At 47.7% G+C, this 20,468-nt stretch overlaps 1 protein-coding gene across 3 annotated transcripts in view; it reads right to left on the reverse strand.

Moving 5' to 3' along the window:
- Positions 1 to 20,468, reverse strand: part of LOC552397 (Krueppel-like factor 6) — a 232,705-nt gene that overhangs the window by 137,387 nt on the left and 74,850 nt on the right. For all 3 annotated transcript variants that reach the window (XM_026444405.1, XM_624769.5, XM_006566934.3), the window contains one exon: positions 14,422 to 14,587. In XM_026444405.1, the coding sequence (XP_026300190.1) occupies positions 14,422 to 14,587 (166 nt within the window). The remainder of the gene's footprint in view (positions 1 to 14,421; positions 14,588 to 20,468) is intronic.

Below are 20,468 nucleotides of genomic sequence, written 5' to 3' on the forward strand. Positions count from 1 at the left end.
CGAAACGCTTGTATTCGGGTGAGAATGGGACACGGACTTCCTGTTACGTCTCGTATCTTATCGGCGGGTGATCGCAGATATGGTGCGCCTCCTCGGGACTGGCCGGGAAGGTTACAGAACTAATAGACCACCTTCTTCGTGCGCGACCCTCGTGGCGTGGCCACGTAACCACGGCCTCTTAACGCCTCCTGTGCCCATCTACATACGGCCACGATCCTCCGTTTCCCATAGATGTTCCCTCCTACCACCTATCCTCTTCGCCCAGGATCACGGACCCCTCGTTACCAGCCGGTTGTGTATCCTTCCTATTCCGCCTTATCGCCTCTCGCCTGCCCGACGATTAACACTACACACCGTGCCCTCTCTGTTATGGCAATACTGTTCCACCCTTGACGCACACCCATGGTACGATGGAATCGACGAATCGTCCACGCGGAGAATATTTCGGCTCGAATATGGATCGACGAATTAATCGAACGATCGAACCCGAAGATAATATTTCTACTATCGAGCTTGGCTCAGGATAAGATCGGATAAGACTGACTTTATAAGATGTTCGATTTGTAAACACGGGATAAAGGGGAAGAGAGAAAAGGAGAGGGAGAAGACGTGGCATTAACTTTGATGCGATTGAATGGAACGGCGATTCGCGAGGCGAGTTCCGGTTGGAGAGCTCCGGCTTTATGCCGCGCGCAGATTCAACCAGATATATATATATATATATATACCCTCCACGTCGCGACGCGGGAATCCTCGAGTCTGAATAATGCCAATATCGTCGAGCAAGATGTCCGTCTCGAGACTTTGAGAAAATTCTAGATAAAATAATTAAAATTAATTAAAACCCCTGCTTTTCATCTTTCTCCCTTCCAGAGAAAAGTTTGTTGTTAACAATCAAGATTCGACGGAGAGACGAAATATCTAATTTCTCCCTCCCTTTTATTCTCCCTTATGGAGAATAGAATCGTGTCCACCGATCGCTACCTGGATATACCCCCTCTTACGCTCCTCGCAAGCCTCGTGTACGATTCGTACGTCGATTCCACGTTGGAAAAGGGGGTTGGCACGAGCTAGGTCGAGGGGGAGAGAGGCCCACGCCACGGATTCCACGGATGCAAATTCGCTCGAGCTATCTCGCCGGATCGTGAGCGTGTTTCGATGGAAAAGGCAAGGAGAAACGGTGTGTATATATATATATATAAGAAACGAGGGGTCCTGCGCATACGTGCACCACCAGCCACCCACACGAGCCACCGGATCGGCCGTGAGTCCCTGCCCCCCTCGCCAAGGGGGATATATTCCCGTTGCACTTGCGCCACGACCCATCGCAGCGCGGATGCATGATGTATATCCGCCACCGGGTTAGGCGCAGTGGCGAATATGCAAAACCGGTGGCGCGGGGGAGACTTGACCCCGAGAGGCTGGGCCTCCTCCTCCTCCTCTTCTCCTTCCGTCGCCGCGTGGCGATCGTGTTCCAGGGCCCACCGAGCAACGATTTACGCGGCCGTAAATCATATCTCGCTACCAACCCCCTTAACCGGTCCCCCCTCCCTCCCTCGTTAAACGAAGAGATCGAAATCGACGACTCGAAAACGGTGCGAGTTCGAACGAATTTTTCCAAGGATTCGAGGAGGGAAAAGAAAGGGGAAACTCGAGTGTAATCGAGATAATCAGAGCGGAGCGGTATCGATTGTTTTAAAGAGAATTCGTAATCGTAGGAGAGGGTCCATTAGGCGAGATCGATCTACCGTTGCACCGTGTTAAATGATGCATGGGAAAATGATTAGGCCGTCGACATCGATTGGGAATAATGGCCTCCCCGGGGAGAAAAGTGGCTGGAAACGCGCCAGAAAGTGTGGTCGCGTCGTCCACAACTATATAGATGGAAAGGAAGGAGAAATTATTGGCGAAACGGGAGTATTTCGTGAATTTTTTAAATTTTTCTCCTTATATATCCCGATATTCTTGGAGAGAATGGCAATCTTCCGTTCCATTCTATTTCCCTCCCGATATTCAAATTTATTAGTTGTATTTATACACATTCGCTAAGTGCGAGTTATTCGCATTCTCGAGTTATATAATTAAACAGTGTATATTTTCTGTCGAGAATATTTCCATCACGATTCAATCGTAAAATATATATTACGATTGATCGAGAAGAAATATCGTGTCTTTTCTTCTTCTACATCTTTACCCCGCCAATTTATAGATTTATCGATTACTCGATTCCTTCCCCTTCTTTTCCTTCTATATAGGCGAGAAGAGGCGTCCCTTGCGATCGATCAAACGAGAATTCATCGTTTCCCCTCTCCATCGACCGAATCGAGTTTCTTAATCTTGCGGGCCATCGTGAAAAATATATCGCGATATTGCGAAACGATATTTATAAAAACGTCACTCTATATGCAAATAAACGGTGGACACGCGGAGTTGCTAATAATTATGAACGATCGTCGGCGATCGAAAATAAGGTGCAGGGAAGGTGGTCCTCTCGGTTCATATTTCATCCCGATCTCTTCACCCGTTCCTCGTTTAATCGACATTTTTTTTCACACGCGTCTTTCATTAAATTCCTCATCGGTTGATTTACGGGCCGGTGCCCCTTTTACGCTCTCCATCTCCCTTCACTCCCTTCCAACCACTCCGCTCCCCTTCTCTCTCTTTCATTTCGTTTTTATAAAGTGTATCGTCCGCATTTCTATATATTTATTCCCGCGTAATAACGCGCCGACTGCCACCGGTGGAATTATAGACGCGCGCCCGCGGGGACGCGGGATAAGATCTTCGCGGAGAAAGAAACCGCGTGCGCTGTTTCTTACTTTCTCTCTCTCTCTGTCTTTCTCTTTTTCTTTCTCGAGGTATCGAGGTTGCAATATAAATTAACGATCGACCGATTAACATTTCGCGACGCGATCAGCATACGATGCCTCTCTCTCCATGCTGGATCGACCCTCCTCACTTGTTTATCGCAAATCATCAAGAGGCAAGCGTCAAAGTGTCCGATGCAAGTGTCGAAATGAGTCAACCGTGCAGCCTCGAGTGAAAAGGAGGATACGATCGTGGAGAGATATCCGAGCGATAAGACGATTAATAAAGGAAAGAAAGATTGCTCTCTCTTTTTCTCTCTCCCTCATCGTATCGTGGAGGGAAAATATATACAAGGAAATAATAGAGAGAAAGAAAAAGGAAAGGTTGGTTTTCGTATCGCCGGGAGCGTTTTGCAGAATTCAACTCGGGATGGGATGAATTTGCGCTCGATCGAGCCGGAATCGACGACTAATCTCGTCCGCGGCACAGGTGCAACGCGTCGATACATTCCTACACGAGGCCGATCCTTGCCGACCTCGTAATCGTACCGATGTGGAAGAGGTCGAAACCGAGGGGTCGAGCACCGTTCCACTCTCCTGGACACGCAGGGGGCGAAAGGGAGAGGGAGAAGAGGAGGAGGAGGAGGGCTGGATAGTCGCTCGACTATCCGAGGGTTCGAAGGAACAACGAACGATCTTCGTGGCGGGATCCACTCCGCTTCGACTGCGGCTACTGGGTCAAGCGTCGCTGCCTCCGGGGCCACGGGAATCTCGGTGGTGCATCGAGAGGAGGATGCACCAGTTTCGCGGCGGGGAAAATAATCGATGCGTGAGCTCGATCCGTGAACGCGCTCCGGCAACAAACAACACGATCGAGTTGATTTCACGGTGATCGAGAAGAGAAAGAGATGAAGGAGGAGAGAGAAAAAAAGAAGTGATTAATGCTCGATCGGAAAGAAGTTTGCTCGGGTGCGGTGTGACAAATGGCCGAAGTTCGATACGGATCGGGTTTACGAGAAGTATGCGAGCAGAGATCTGGAATGCCGTTCGATCGAGGTTGCAGAATGCAACTTCGATCCTTTCTTTTTTTTTTTTATACCTTTTTTCTTTCCATTTGAATTCGTGTCTCATCGAAGATGTATATATATATGTACACGCAATCTTAAATATCGATAAATATAATTTTTCTCGTGTCTCCGCCCATTCTGACGCGCAACCACGAAAAAGAAGAAAAGAAAGCTTGTTTTCGACGCAGGTGCAGGAAAGAGAGTCCCTAAAGCGAGACGCTTATATCACGCTTTAACGAGCACCGTTAACGTCAAAAATGCAAAGGAGCTTATTACCTTACAAATGAATAACCAAAATTGAAAGCTGACGTATATATATATTTGGTGTGTACATATATATATATAATTCGCCACCACTGAAACATCGCACACCGACACTGTAATTACCCCCTCCAGCTACCACCGCCCCCTAAGGCCGCACGCTCTTTAGCCGCAATTACCGCAAAAAACTCGAAACTTACCGTCGCTCTCCTTATCATTACGCGGCGCATTCTTCCACCCCGAGTGAAACGTAAACGCGTTCAAATAACCACCGCGACGCGACGTACGCGCGAAACGTGACAGGGGAGCATCATTACCATCCCCGGCTGAGTTATAAATACTTTCGGAAAAACGGCTCTTTCTCGCTTCGCGCGCACGCTTTTCAACTCGTCGTCGTCAATTTTCCGCGGATTTATCCCGCTCGAGATAGAAAACGGACCTGGACGATAATACACGATAAGTAATTTAGAAGAAGAAGAAGATACGAAGAAGCGCGAATTCAACGTCGGGAATCGTATCGAGAAATACACCTCGATGTCGATCATCCTCGAGGCGGCGATCCTCTTCCTCGACACGCTTTTGAAACGATCGACGCGGTATCATTACACGCCGGTTTAACGGGTGGTACGTCGCGTTACGTCGTCGTCACGCCGCGCCATTACCATCTCACGCTGCAAGCCGTCTTTCTTCAACCCGGACAGGGATCGGCTAATCGGAAACCATCCACCGAACCGATTGAATTAGAATACCGCCGTTTCATCAGCGACGCTTCACGGTTAAGTTGGAGAATTTAGCAAGGAGGGAAGGAACGCGTGAAGAAATCCACAAGCAGGGATGTAAAATGGGAGAAAAATCGGAATTACGAGAGATGATCGCGATTGAACGAATCGTGGAAAAAAGTCGATCGATCCTCGAATCTTGGCTCCTCATCTCCGTGACCCACCCACCGCAACTACCAGACCTACCAATCGAGCGTAAACTCACGGAAATTCCTGACCTCCCTTCAGGTCGAAGATGGAGCAGAGAAAGAGAGAGAGAGAGAACAACTGAAAGTAAGGCGGCCGCTCGCGATACAAATTGACAAGGATCTGGCGCGGCTAACCTTGAGCCGGGAGCATTATTTATCGAATTAAGCGGCGGCAACGGAGCGAGCGAGTAGGTAGACGGCCGGGACGTGGAGCGTCCAGACGAGAAAACGGTCCGAGGCCGAGGCTGGAAGGTGGATGCTGGTGCTAGTGGGGGCGTGCGATAGTTCAAGTCGTGAGCGGACAGCCCCGCCCGACACGACCGCGGAGCATCTCCGTTCTGACCCCCGCTGACTTAGTCGGGGGGTGGGGAGGGAGAGATCCTCCACCAACCCCCCACGCCACCCTACATCCGCGGTCCCACGACCACCGCGGACCACTCTCTCTCCCCTTCCATCCCAGCAGTTCTGTCTCCGTCCGCCTCGAGCCTCTTCGCTCCCTCCTCCTCCTCCTCCTCCGCCCGGCGACCCACCCCACCCTCGGGCCTAGCGCAACGCCAAGGGCACCGTCCGTGGGCCCTGCTCGCCGAGGCCAGGATGGGGGATTCATCGCCCGACACCACGCTACTTTCCACCTATCTCTCTCTCTCTCTCTCCCTCTTCCTCTCTTTCCTCCTCTCATTCTGGCCTGTCTAGCCAGCCTCGCCTCGAGAAGAAACGCTGGAGGGTATGGGAGAAGGAAGAGAGGAAGGTCGAAGAGGAAGGAGTGATAAGTGTGGGAAGGGCAGGTTGCATAAGATCTAATATTATGCAAGCGCACACAGGCCTGGATGCGTTAGATCCCTTCGATCCTCTTCCTCCACCTCTTCTGCACGACGCACACGCGCAACGCAACGCGTATATACGTGTATGTGTGTGTGTGTGTATATATACACGGAATCGAGCGTGTCGAGAGCCGTTTCTTTATCCCTCTCCTTTTCTCTTTCACTCTCTCTCTCTCTCCCCCCCCCTGTGTATTTGCCATTCGTGTGTATATACCTTTATCCTAGCTGCATAGAAATCGCACGAGCGTTGAACCCAGGAAGTGGCCATGAAATAGTCATTCCTGAAAGGTTAACTCTCCTACCGCATCTCGCGGGGGCCCCGAGGTCGAGCCTCAAAGTCCGGAAAGTCCGCGGCCGGACCGAACGGCAGAGACGGATGAAAGATGCCAGGACCCAGGCTCCGACTCCGGATCGGGGAAAGGTCTCCGCGATCGGCTCCGTGCCCGGTTTCGACTTCCTCCTATCGATCCCCCTCGCGACCCGGCCAACATTCTATCAGAAGCGTAATTAACGAGTGCTACACTTGCACGACTTACCACCGCCCTCCGCCTCCTTTCCTTCGAATGGAACCGTAAAATTTCTCCCCCCTTCGTTTTTCGCCGAGCTCGAATCGAGCGCGACCCGTTCCCACGAATCGACCATTTACCGGTCGAGCAAGCGAGGTCGAGGATCGAAGCGAAACGTCGAACGTGTCAAAATTTGATCGGGACCGTACGTAGTAGTAGTAATAATAGTAGTAGTAGTAGGCCGGGAGGATGGATAGAGGCGCGTAGAGTTTGACCGGTCGCCTCTCCCGCTCCACCACCGGCCCCCTCTCCTCGTTCACGACGTGGCTACGCCGTGAGGAGCAGTACCTACGGGAGGAGTAGTACCATCGGGGCCACGAGGGTCACAGGGCTAAGGCACTTCTCACGCCCCCGCCATGTCGGAGAAGAACACCCCCACTTGGACGGATCTTACGTACGTGGCACGTCTTAAAGCGGCCGATTAGTATACGTGCTTAATTACCGGTAACGCGCGCCCATCACGCCGGGGGTATCGATCATCATCGCGCCACTCCACGAGCCTCTGATGAATTCGAGAGAGAGAGAGAGAGAAAAAGAATACTTCCTGGATAAAATAAGAACGTTTTTCGAACGTTCTCAAATTCGAGAGAGAGAGAGAGAGAGAGAGAGAAAGATTGAAGACGATAGTCAGTATAATAATAAATTCCTATGAGAAAGATGAGCGATGAAGATGCAAGGCCGACGATCGTCGAGATTGAAGCGGCGCGCACGACGCAGTCGTCGAAGATCGACGATCTCGGTGTTCGATCTTGGAAACGTCAGCGGATATCTTCGGTGGAGGCGAGTAAACCCGATTCGGGTAACGCGAACGAACGACCTGTCGTCGTATCGCCATTGTATCGAAAACTGAAGCGAGAAAAAAAAGAAAGAAAGGAAAGGGGAGGAGGATGGCGACGAATGGTTCCGGGTTTGATGGCCATCATCTCTCCTCCTTTTCGGCTCATCGCGTCAACCTTTCGATTCGGATCGAGGCACCTTTCTAGACCCGGAGGCGCGTCAAGGATTTCCTCGTCGTCCCTCGTTACATCCTCCGGCCGCCCGTTAACCTCTCTATTCGACTGGCCAATTTAACCCACCAACTTCCGACCGTTTGCTCGATTATCACCGGTCGATCCGTTTGAAAGTGTGCCCCGCTACCGTTTCCTCCTCTTAACGCTGTTTCCACGGCATCGAGAGGGAGAGAGAGAGTGATGGAAGGTGAACGGTCCATCGTCGAAAGCCATTCAATTCGTACTCTCCTATTCCTTGCGCGGGTCTGACGCGTAAATTCTCGCCCGATGGATTTCTTTTTTTCCCCCTTTTCTTTTTCCTTTTTTCGATGAACGTCGGTAAATCTTAGCCTTTTCACGCTCCGTAATTGCCGGTATAATATAATTGCTTTTTTTTTTTCTTTCTTTTTTCCTTAAGCGAGAAAGTCGTATTTTTAAAAAGACCTCGAAAATTATGAAAATTATGCTCGACGCTTTCCCTTTCGAATTTTCATTTCATTCGTGGAGAGTTTCGCGAATATTATAAATCAACTACCGACGATTGTCCGTCACGCGGGAAAATACGCGGGAGAATTCGAGGTGTGTTCCGGTGTGTATATATGCGTGCGTGCGTGTGTATGTGTACATTGCTCTTCTCCACCTTTCAACCGGCCAGGATAATAACTCAGCGAGGAATAAAAAGGTGAAGGGAAGGGAAGGAACAAGTACGAACGAAGGAGAAATGGACTTCACGAAGTAGAAAGTCGTGAAGGAGGCGACGCGTTTCCATCGGCATAGCTTACACAAGCCGGCTGGTTTAGGCTCTCGAAAAGAGTTGGAGAAGGAAGGGAGGGAGGGAGGAGAAAGAGGAGGAGGAGGAGGTCGGACACGAAGGAGGAACGGTACCGACCGTTTACACCGTGACGAGGACGAAAACGTGGCGCAACGGAACGTTGGCGTTATGTAAAAGCGTAAAACGACTTAAAGATTCGCCTCACGCTTTGCCCTCGCCAAGAAGCTTCTCCTTTTTTTCCACGAAAATCCATCTTCCCCGGCTCGCTCTTGCGATTCTCTCTCTATTCTCCACGCCTCTCTCTCTCTCTCTCTTCCTTCCCTTCTCCTTCTTCCTCGATCCAATCTATCCACCCATCCATCTATCCGGAGAAAATAGTTTTCATCAATTGAGAAAGAATTCTCCCGACGATTTGACGAATCGCGAGGGGGTATTATATACACTCGCAGCTATTGTATATAATATCGGCCTCATAAAATATTTATCGCGCACCGTTATTGAATAGGAAGGGGCATAAATGTAATTAATTGTCCCGGTATCTTGCGCTCGATCGCGGGGAGGAGGGAAGCGCAGGCTTCGTACGTACGTACGTACGTAAGGTAAGTCAAGGCGAACTTGATGTTATCGGCGAAAAGGAAAAATAAAAAAAGAAGACAACAGGTGTCTTGTTCGGTAACGGCCATTACACGCTGAATAATTTTCGATAACCGATATTATAACGTTATAAATAACCACCGACAGGTTCTCGCGAAAAAAAAAAAAAAAACATTCGTCCCCATCTCGAAACGCGTAAATTATACGTTCGTTCGTTCCGTTTAATCGTCCAAAGGGATAAACGCGAGTAGACTTATCAGAGGAGGGTCTCTTATTAATTAAAAAAAAAAAAAAAAGAATCCGGCATTACGTAGCTAATTAACAGGGAATCGGAGAGGAGTTGATCGAAGAAGGCACGACTCGAGCATCCCTTCTTCCCATCCCATGTGAACAAGAGGCGAGTCGACGACGAAAGAGGTGGAGGAGGAGGAGGAGGAAAGCTTTATCCGACTTTATCTGCTGACAGTGTCGAAGCGCGAGGGACTCCGATCGATTCTGTACAATCGCTTACGGATCCGATTCTAACTATCGGTTAAAGATGGAAAAAGAAGGGAGGAAGAAGGAGGAATAAAGGAGAGAGAGAGAGAGAGAGTACGCGTCTCTACCCCCATGAAGAATCTAAGATCGTATCGTGAAATGGTCGGAGCGCGATATGACCACCGTCTATTGCTACTCGTCTTACCTGAGAGCTGTTCTCTCTCTCTCCTTCTTTCACTCTCTTCCTCGTTCGATGATCGCCTCGCCATTCAGCACGAGGACTTATCTCGATCGACGGAACATGGCCACGGTGTGCTCCGTGCCTCTGATAAAGGCCCATTCCCTTAATTGCGGCCTAATAAAATCGCCACACTATCGAAAATTGCCCGCTCCCCTTTTATTGGAAAAATCATTATTTCGAATTTTGATAGATCGATGACAAAAAGCGATGAACATTCGCGAGAGGAAGAGAGAAAATTTTGAAATTTATCCATCCACACAAATCGATCGAGCGCCGCTTTAAAAGTCCGACAAAGGCACAGTTGGAACGGAACTGATTACCCAACAACGGTGTCTACAAATCCGAACCGAGCAACACGCTTTTTATCATCGAATCGGTTATACCCGGTCACCGATTATCAGTCCCGCCATTCGCCAAGGATTTATCTCGATGCTCGAAACATGCCACCGGCGGGCGCAACCGTTCGAGATAAGGAAGAGCTATGATAACAAGCCGCTATTTGCCGGCTTGCAACACACCGTGTCACGCCGCTACTGTGCACCCTGCACGTGCTCTCTCTCTCTCTCTCTTTTTGTTTAACTTCCGATCAACGTTGTCGCGATTCCGTTATCAGCTTTTAAACCGCTCTGTGGGCGAACACGTGGGACGAGGTGGCACGGCCACGATTCCGTTCGTCGATCGAATAGTAGACATCCGTGTAAGGTGGAGTTTAACAGGTGTCGTTGCAACGAGTGAAATAAAGAAACTCTCCAATTTTCAAGGGAAATTATAATCATATATATAATTTAATTATATATATATTTCGTTCGAAATTTCTTTCGACGACACGGAAAGAAGAAATTTCGACGGGAGCTGGTGTTTCCACTTCTTTAAACGTACAAGAAGATCCCGGTGAAACCGTTAATACAGTTACGCATTATCTAGATTGCTACCCGTCGGCTTCCGCCGGCCGAGAAACAGCATGAGTAATTAATCAAAGACAATCAAACTCTGGGAGCGTGGACTCGAACCGACTCCCAACAAAACGGTACGTCTATCCGTCATCCTCCTCTCCGTTTCTGAAACCGCGGGGTGGGGAAAAAAAATGGCAAGAGGATTCGCCGGAAAGATTGTTCTTCTTGAGCGAACGAAAAAGCTCGCGCGTCACTTTCTCCTATACGAATGTATTGTGTATTTTCTGCTTTCGAAATGTATCGAATCGAACGAAAACTCGACGTGTCTCTTCTCCGTAGAACTTTCTTTAATTATAGACGGATAACAAAGGTGTCTGTCTGTCTGTCTGTCTCGTGCGGTTAGCAATTACGCTAATAATGATATTAATTTACCGCGGAATAGCAGGAGACTCCTCCGTCAATTTTGTACATGGAGTTGATTTAACGCGTGACTCCAGGGTTTTACGAATGCAAACGTCCGGGGGGGGAGGAACAAAACAAATTTCGTGAGATAAAATCGAAAATGAGTTAATTGAATAATAAGGTGTTATATATTTAAATAAGAAACCTTTGTCTCGCGTTTCACATCGAGATTTTGTTTTACGGTATTATTTTTGTATAATTAATTCGCCTGCTTCTTTTTTTCCTTTTTTTTTTTATTCATTAATTTCGAGGATAACGGACACGGAGGAGGATCTCACGGCATTGTCTGATCCCGTGCGCCTTCGATACGAATTTTCATCTTCTTGATTAATCGTTCAGACTTGATCTATAACTCGTTCGAACTTTTTCTTTTTTTCTTTCTTCGAGTTCCAATTCCGCGAAGAAGGAAAATATTTATATATATATAAATAGCGAAATTTAATTTAATTCCAAGTTACGTCGAAACGCGCGAATTATTAACGCAAGCTATAATAATATTATCTGGATACAAGCGCGATTACATAAGGCGAATTACAGCGAATAATTAACATTCACTTAAGCGGTCGAAGAAAATTTTAACACGAGTTTCTAAACTCGAGACTTTCCGATTATTAATAGAAGTGATACATAATTCAATTAAATATCTACAAATTATATATTTTCTGTATTACCTAACACGGTTACAACAACCACCATTCACTTAAGCAGCTATTAAAGGCTTACTTTTTAGCTTCGCTTTCAAACCAACACTTCTTCTCGTAATACGTTAATACGAATTACGCGTATCGAGCATAAATTGCGTATTTCCCTCTCCCTTTATCATAATGTACAAGCATCAGAGCAAGCCAATATTTGCTTAATCAGAATTGCACGAATTAAAATTTCCCTGGATTAAAATAAGCCAAGTGGCACGCTTGGTAAATTTCCATCGAGAAGCATAGACCTCCATATTACATGAAAAGACAAATTTGACCAAATTTCACTCGATGTGTATACGTATATACGCGATCCTTTTATCGAATCGTTCCACGTCATGTCACTTCTGTACACCTCGTCGACGCTTTCTTTGTAACCGTTTTTCGAAGGGAAGAAAAGAAAGACCGAGCAAGAGCTTAATGCGCTCATCCATTCTTGCGAGATAAACTCGTAACGGCGGAGTAAACGGTACCGAAACACGTAGAGAAAAGAAACCTTAATTGCTCGTTTCTTCGCGATTTAGGCGATCGGCAGCAGGTAAGGTTTCTAGATATATCCAAGGAGGTTTCGAGCGTAGCAAATTTGGAGGTCTCGATTGTCGTGAAGCGTGATTTATCATGGTGCATAGTCGGAGAAGGAGGTTTAATTGCTATTTTGAGACGATGATGGAGTTAAGTTAGCTCGAAACGCGCGTGGCGTAACGCGGCTTCTCGATAGGATTCGTTCCGGTGTTGCGAGATTCGCTGGTACGGAACGTTATTACACGCCGAAACACTTTGCTCGAGATCCTTTAAGAGGAAGGATGATTTTTCGACCAAGATTTCTCCTTCGAAAAAATCATTTCATCGAAATGGTTGGTTCATCCATCCTTGGGTGAGAGACCTTGGTCCTTTCGATCGACATCGTGTAAAACGAGGCGTTTCATTTTGGACATCCCTAGAAATCGAGCGGTTGAAACATGTGCATCGAGTGGCACACAACAGGTCGGCCGGCTGTATATGGTATATCCACGCACGATCGGAATTTTCCGATAGCCACCAACCGGCGATTTATGGACGCGCGAGGAAACGGACGCGAGCCGTTATACGCAAGGCCTCCTACAGGCCTCCACGCTCCAACCTCGATATCCGTGCATTATCATAGCTACAACCGAACCTTGGACGAAGCTTCGAACGAGGACGGCAGCCTCTCTTTTCGAATCTTCCGTCTCTTACGAAATCAAGTCGAAAAGATTCGCATCTTTTTGTCGCGGCAGATAATTCAAAAAAAAAAAGAAGAAGAAATGAATCGAGCGGATTGGATCGAAGCAAGGGTTAAACACCGACCTCACCTTCCAACACTAACCTCTCCCCCCCCGTCGTATATCGTATATAGGAGAGTCACACCTCGTTCGAGCTTGGTTTACTATACATACATATACACGCGTTTATATACCGAGAATGGCGCTCGGACAAATTGGCAATCGGCGGACAGCGAACGGAAAAGTATATATTCTCCGAGAGACTGGTGACTATAGGACAACGATGGCCCGGGGCAAGGACTACGGGTTGCGACCCCAATCGCATTCGGACTCGGCTTTGCGCAGGTGTGCGTGGCCATTAATCCAGAAATGGAAGTGAATGCGGGTCCAAATGCTAGCCAGAAGCGGGCTCGAGAGCTCTACGTCGTTGCACGCTTGTCTCTTCTTCCCCTCCTCCCTTCCCTTACGTTCGTTTTTTCCTCCTTTCCCCCTCTCTCTCTCTCTCTCTTTATCTATCTCTTTCTCTCTCTCGCTCGCTCTCTCTCTTTCCTGTTTTTTGCGTAGCCGGCGATACAGGTAATAAAAAAGAGGCGTGTCCTCCCCCCTCTCCCCTCCACGAATGTTTAAACGCGGCCCACGTTCGCGCGCGAGAAACCAACTACTAGGCAACTAGACTTTTTATCGAGGACCACTGTGAAACTGCTCACGGTTCTCTCTCTCTCTCTCAAAGGCCATTAAGATCTCTTAGGATCGTTTCAGGAATCAGACGTTTTTTTCTCTCCTTCTTTTTTTTTTTTTGCATCGGAACACCCGGTAATTCGACGATAAACGTAAGAGAGCAAGGTGGTATCCCCGATTTAATCTCGTAAAAAAACGTGCCTAGCCGATTTCTCAATTTTTAACGGGAGGGAGGGAGGGAGAGGAGAGAGAGAAACAAATCCGTTCTCGGCGAAATAAAATTTTCATTACGTAGCCTGGAGAAACAACGGGAGTTCGAAGACCGGTATCACGTCTCTTGAAATATACTGCTTGGCAAGGACGCGGAGATATCGGTTAGGTACAGCCTGGTTAGGTAGCCTAGCCGGGTGTTCGCGAAACGGAAATCGGTTTTCCATAGAATGGTCGTGCGCGGGAAAAATCGGACATAATTAACCCATAAAGCAACAGGAATCGGCGGAGATCTCCAGGAGCAAGGTTTGTCCATAAGCGAGAGAAGTCGGGACCGGCGTCCGTTTCGAGCCACCGCTGTTAAGAAGATTACACGTGCACCTGCGCGCCGCCGGTTAGGGACAGCCGATAGCCGATAGAGCCGCTCCCCTTCGCCTCCCCTCGCAACGCACCGATTCCTCGTTGCAATTTTAAACGCTCCCATTGCACTCTAATATTAATATGAACTCGTAGAATCTTGAGATATTCTCAACATCGTCGTACAGGATTATTGTTAATATCATCAGGATAAAAAGAGGAGGATTTCCTTCGACGAAGATCGACGGCGGTGTCTCTTTCTCCATTTATTCGAATCAACGATAAAATTTAAATTTGATTGTCGTTAAATTTGATTCACTCACCGGTAGATGCGGAGAGCGGCGGTGGCGTAGGCGTCGTGGAAGGTGAAGGGATTCTTCTAGCCGTGGCGGTAATTATAGCCGCTGGACTGTACCGGGGCACCTGCAACACCACGGGAGTTTTCACGGACAGATCCACTGGTTCCAGCTGCACCGGCGGTCCCGCCGCCTGAAACAGAAACGAACGGTACTCGTTAACGCGCGTCCCCGCCATTAAACCATCAATTTTGCAGAGAACGAGCTCCCCCTTTGGCGCCATGTAACCGAACATTTATTCGCCCGATACGGAATTACTCCAATTACAGTGTAACGCTCTCTCGGTGTAGTAGCGTTTTAAATATTTCCCTCCGTTCTGTAACACGGCCTCTCGATTTCCAAATTCCATCCCCTCGTCGATGATCGAAATTCCTGTTATACTTTTGTTCGTCATATCAACTTCCTCTCTCTCTCTTTCTCTCTCTCTTTCTCTCGAAGTCGAAGCTCGAACGATCGAGAGCAACCGATCTCGAACTCCCTCCGGAGCGAGGGAGTGAGCTCTCCGATAAATCGATAGCCAAAGGTACTACCTTCGTACCTAGCTTATCTGGCGGAGAGCTCGATGCTGGTAGCAGGCCCAAGTGCTTTCGCGCAATTAGCATAACTAGCATTGCTATTGACGTGGACTAATCACGACCAGTTCCCACGAGATCCGAATGACCCGAGAGCTGCCCACCGTCCCTCTCTCTCTTTCTTTACCGCTCTCTGTCCAACTTGCTAGATCGCGATCCTATCTCGAAAGCGACGAAAATCAAACTTTCGTCGAATGAGATAGTATCAGAAGTAGCAAGTGTAGAGAGGAGATACGAAATCATCCATCACGACGATGGATGGAATTCAAAAATTATGATATAATTTCGCTCGGGAATCGAACGGGAATCGATTTGTCTTCGTTACGTTTTTTTTTTCCCCTCCTCCCCTTCTTTTTTCCCCCGAGGATAATTACGAGATCATCATCGTTGGTGTTCGCCTGTCGCGCTTAATTACTTGTTTATTTCCATCCGTATTTCCCAAGATTTATGGCCTTGCCACACGCGACGATCAACACAACAAACAAAGCAACGAGCGGTTACGTAGGCTGCGCATAGAATTTTTAGGCCGAGAATCCTATGAATCCTTATCAACCGCGACTGTTTCGTATTCACGGCGCGACGATTCGGGGAACGAAGATTGGATTCGCAAAAGCGTTTCGACCACCGGCAAAGAGAAAGAAAAAGAGACAGAGCGAGAGAGAGAGAGAGCGATTGTTTCCAGGTAACGTCTGGTGACGAGAATACGTGGGAATACGCTGGAGCGATATATCGACGATGAAAACCGACCGCCCCTTTTCCTCGCAGCAGGCAACGGTATCGCGTCGTGCGACACGATACACGGCTAATAACGTAACCCGCTCGACAATTGGACCAAGTGGTGTAACAAGCGCTTCTACAAATCCGTAGGGAGCAAGAGAGAGAGAGAGATATTATATTTCGAAACATAATATTCGATGTACTTTTACGTATGGAAAATTAAAAACTCGATCGAAAATGTTTAAATAACGTTCGTTTGAATAAATCGAATATATCTTCGAAGAGAATGAATAACAATCGAAGCAAGATCGAAATAAGAGAATCGTTGAAAAATTAATATTATTGATCGAAATCGAACATGTTAAACTATCAACACTCGTCGATATAAAGATTCTCTCCTCGCGATATCTTATGATGCCAGAGAGACGGATCGGTTCGCCTGTGACGATAATTCCATGCTCGCAATCGCGGATCGTGTCTGGAATAGGAGGAACTTGCGAAACGAGACGGCAAATCGATCCAAAAAAAAAAAGGAAAAAGAAAGAAAAAAGAGATACTCGTCACGCGAGACACGCCCATGGCAGCGTTCCCGTTTTCAGGAAACTCGTCGTTACGTGCATTTGTTATTCATGACCAAGGGGGTGGGGCGAGGAGGGTCTAGTCCCCCGGATCCCTCGTAGTTTCGGCCACGAGAATGAAATCGTAATGGCATTCGCGTCACGGCGCATTCAAATGTCCCTACTACCTTCGCAATAATCCGCTTCTCTAATTAAAGGACGTCGTATAGTTACATATTTCAAGGGATACCAAGAGGGGTATTTCCATTATTCCGATTTCCAATTATTCTCCATAAGAGAGAGAATCGCAAGATATGAATAAAAACATCGAGAACTCTTTTAATCTCGAATTTGTCTCGCTACGAGATATTACGTTTCGTTTAAAAGGGAGAGGAGAGGGGGGGAATCGAAACGATACAAGATCTGGCGTTCCACGTGTACGACGTATGAAATCAAACGACGTACTAAATCCGCGATGACTAATGAAAGACCGGGTAAACTGTTCCTAATGATGCCGGTATACTCGAGATATATATAAGAAGTGTATATAAATATATATTTATATATATGTATATCGGTCTATATACCGCATATTATACATACACACGCGTTCCCACAGTAGCGAGACTGGTAATGAGAATATAACGTTCATCAATCATTCGTTGGGCAATCCGCGAGCGAACGACTCCCGGCGGAATTAATTTAATTACTACAAATGTTTCGCGATAAAAATGGCCGGCGATCAATACATTGTCAGGTCCGCGAGTTACGCGCCGCTCTCCGCGAGTGCCCCCGCGAAAATAATTTATGCAAAGGAGGTAGGACCGAGGCGGGCGCGTATTCGTTCCTCGTATTCGTATACGCGAGTTATCGGTAAGACGGGTTATTAGTTCGGTTAAAACGTAATTAAGAAAATTTAATATGGATAATGACCGCTAATAAATATAATAATACGTTGGCAACCGGTGATCGATAACTTTTAACGAGCCGTCGTCTTAGGAAATTGATACAGGGCTGTTTCATTTGTCAGCCTTTGCGCGGACGAAGCAACGAATCCCCTCCCCCTTTCTTTTCTCTTTCTCTGAACTACCAGGAGCTATTCGCCGATTAGCCTGATAATTAAATATTACGCAACACGTGGGAAAGGAACACTCACGTGCACAAAGTTAGGAAGAAATCCGTCGTTTGCGATTTTAACCCCTCGAAAAGTGTCGAACCCTCGATCCTTAACGTTTGAATTTCCCGCGCGCCGGTCTTTTTTATCGACCATCGGTAGATTAGAATCGTGACGCGGGAATATTACCATATCGTATATATATATATATATAGAAGACGGAGGAGTTTCGGGGTCGAGCACGAGGAATAAATTAGTCGTCGGATCCCTGCCCTTGCTGGTGGAGGGGATCACAGGTGAGCCGTGCTCCCAGCAACAGGCTCGGCTTATGCCTGTCTTTGGAATTATCGGCAAGATCTACCGTGGCCGAAGTAACTACGAGTTATTACGAAGATAGGCCCATTATATATTATACACGGTTTCTTTTTATTACGATCGCCTCTCCGTACACAGCCACGGCCTCGCGCCCGGGATTAGGTTAACAGCCAGATGTAGACATTACCGGAGATAGGGTGTTTATAGAGCAATTTTTGACACGGTGGATTAATCCGTCCGAGGCGACACGCGATCGATCTATCTACCTCCGACTCTCTCTCCAATTACTCTCTCTTTTCCTCCAAACACACAGAACTGAAACTTATCCCTCGGGGGGATATATATATATACGTTGATTCGGGGACAATTGAGCGTGGAAGAGAAAGAGAGAGAGACCGAATCCTGAAGCGAATGCATTCGCAAATTTCGAATTCACGGCAATTATTGATCGCTCGAGCGGATTATGCAAAACGCGGGGCAACTCTCGGCCTCTTTTTACCCCGTGGAGTTTAAAGGTGATCCAGCCAGGTACGTGTCTGAACGGCCCAACCGTCTTCATTAACGTTGCGCGCGTAGCTGCGGGATAAATCGGTTCGCTGCCCGCTGGAAGTCGTTCGGGACTAATCGAGGCTGACCAAATTAACCGGCACGGTGAATGGACCTTCGAGAGAAGAGAGAAAGAGAGTGTGTACCTTCTTCTCGATGCATCGGCCTTCCCCAGAAGGGGAACTCACGATTTATAGGATTCCATCGATCTTCGAAATTCGTATCCTCGCTCGTATCGAATAACTTCGAATCCGATCGCGAGGATCTCTCTCGGAAAGGATCCTTCGTTTCTCGATCCTTCGATTAATATGTTAAATTATGGAGAATTTTGTCTCTTACAAACCGTACATCAAGATAGCGGATAAGAAATTGGTTTATTAATAATTTATGATCTTGTCGTGAGCTTGTCATCTCGTCGCAAATATCGTAGCAAGAAACGACGGGGGACGTCTTATTTAATAATTGTACATGTCGCTCCGTCATAATTATACCGAGAATAAAAAAAAAGAAAGAAAGAAAGAAAAAGAAAAAAGGTTTCCCCCTCCTTCGCGCCGATACTTGAGAGATCCATCTCTCGAAATTCCGCTGCTCGAATTCTCGAAACGAAACCGCTCGAAACGATTCGGAACCACTGTTGGCCGCATTTCGACGACAGCGGAGCAAATTAGAGCCACGGTTCCGGGAACCGGAATCGTACGTCTTTCGAGGGGGTATCGTTACACGCTGCGTAGAACAGAGAGAGAAAGAGAGAAAGATTCTTTTTACCAAACTGTCAATCGAACGCGGAACCCAGGGGACGGCTCAATTCGAGCGGCGGGGAATCTTTATGACACCGGTGTCGACCCTCTCCTTATTCGGCCGATTCGATCCACGGATGGGATCTTAAAAGAGGGAGAAGGAAGCGTTAATTCGTGGACCAGTTTCCCTTCCATTTCCACCCAATCTCTTCCCCCTTTCGCTTTATTCTCCAGTCTTTTCCGCGCTTTTTACTCGCGACATCTGCGCGAGTATTCCATTCCTCGACCGCTTTTTCCGACCGGATCGAATTTAGTTTCAAGAGAGAGAGAGAAAGAGGAGCAACTCTGCTCAGCCACGTCTCAGGGGCCCACTTTTAGCCGAAAAATCGATCCCACGAAACGCGATCCAACTTTCATCCTTCGCGACCACGTTGCGCAAGAAATCGTAACGTGTTTTTTTTCCCCCCCTTCCTCCCTCTCCCCGTCTGTCCTAGGTACAGAGAGATGGACCGCGGCCGCTTTCTACCTTTCACCGCGGCCGATTCCTAATAAATAATTTATTCGAGATAGCGGCGATCGTTCTTTTCCCCGTCCTAATCCTGGATTCCGTGAAAAATACCAAGCTCTCGAACGGCCTTTCCTCCAAGGAACGAGACGTCTTCTCGTCATTCTCGTCGCCCGCATTCGTTTCGTCGAAAAGGGAGAAAAACGAGGGATCGAAAATCCTGGGCACGTTTCGCGACACGAGACACGCCTCGTCGCGGCTTCACTGGCCACGCTCCCACGGGAGCAGCAGAAACAAGGGAGCGAAACGTTGCTCGGATGTTGAACATCGAGGGGGAGGAAAAAAGAGGAAAACGTTCGAAACGTTTCATCTTCCCTTCCTTTTCTCGTAAACGCGTCATTGATTATACGAGATGTTAAATGAAAAGGGATGGAAATCAATAAATTAAATCCATTAAATTAATCGACGTCGATTGAAATAGAAAGAACGAACCTTCATTTTTTTTCTGAAGATTTAAAAAGAAACATCGTATTCACGCAACCACGTGTCACTTGCTAATTACTTCACGAAGCATCTCACCTCTCTCTCCCCCTCCACTTGTCGTTAATTACCATCGAGCTCTCGACCGGTCTCCTCCTCTCCTCGTCATCGTCCAAGATTCGCGGTTCGACTCGGGTCGACTTTCGAGGCGGAGGGAGGGCGCTCTCGAACATTTCTCCCGGGATGCATCTCCCGCCGCCTGTACACGAACAGGCGGTTTCGCCATCCCGGTTTTGCCATTCGTCTACCGGCTTAAAGATGTCATTGATTAAACGAGCAGGAAGCGGCGAGCGGAATACCTGCGCGCGCGTTTCTCACCCACACTCCAAGCCTCGTGTGGGCAACGCATTATGGCGCGGCCAACGTATGAATACCCCTGAATGGAAGAGAGAGAGAGAGAGAGAGAGAGAC

The sequence above is a fragment of the Apis mellifera genome, linkage group LG12 (genome assembly GCF_003254395.2).
Source record: "Apis mellifera strain DH4 linkage group LG12, Amel_HAv3.1, whole genome shotgun sequence".
NCBI lineage: Eukaryota > Metazoa > Arthropoda > Insecta > Hymenoptera > Apidae > Apis > Apis mellifera.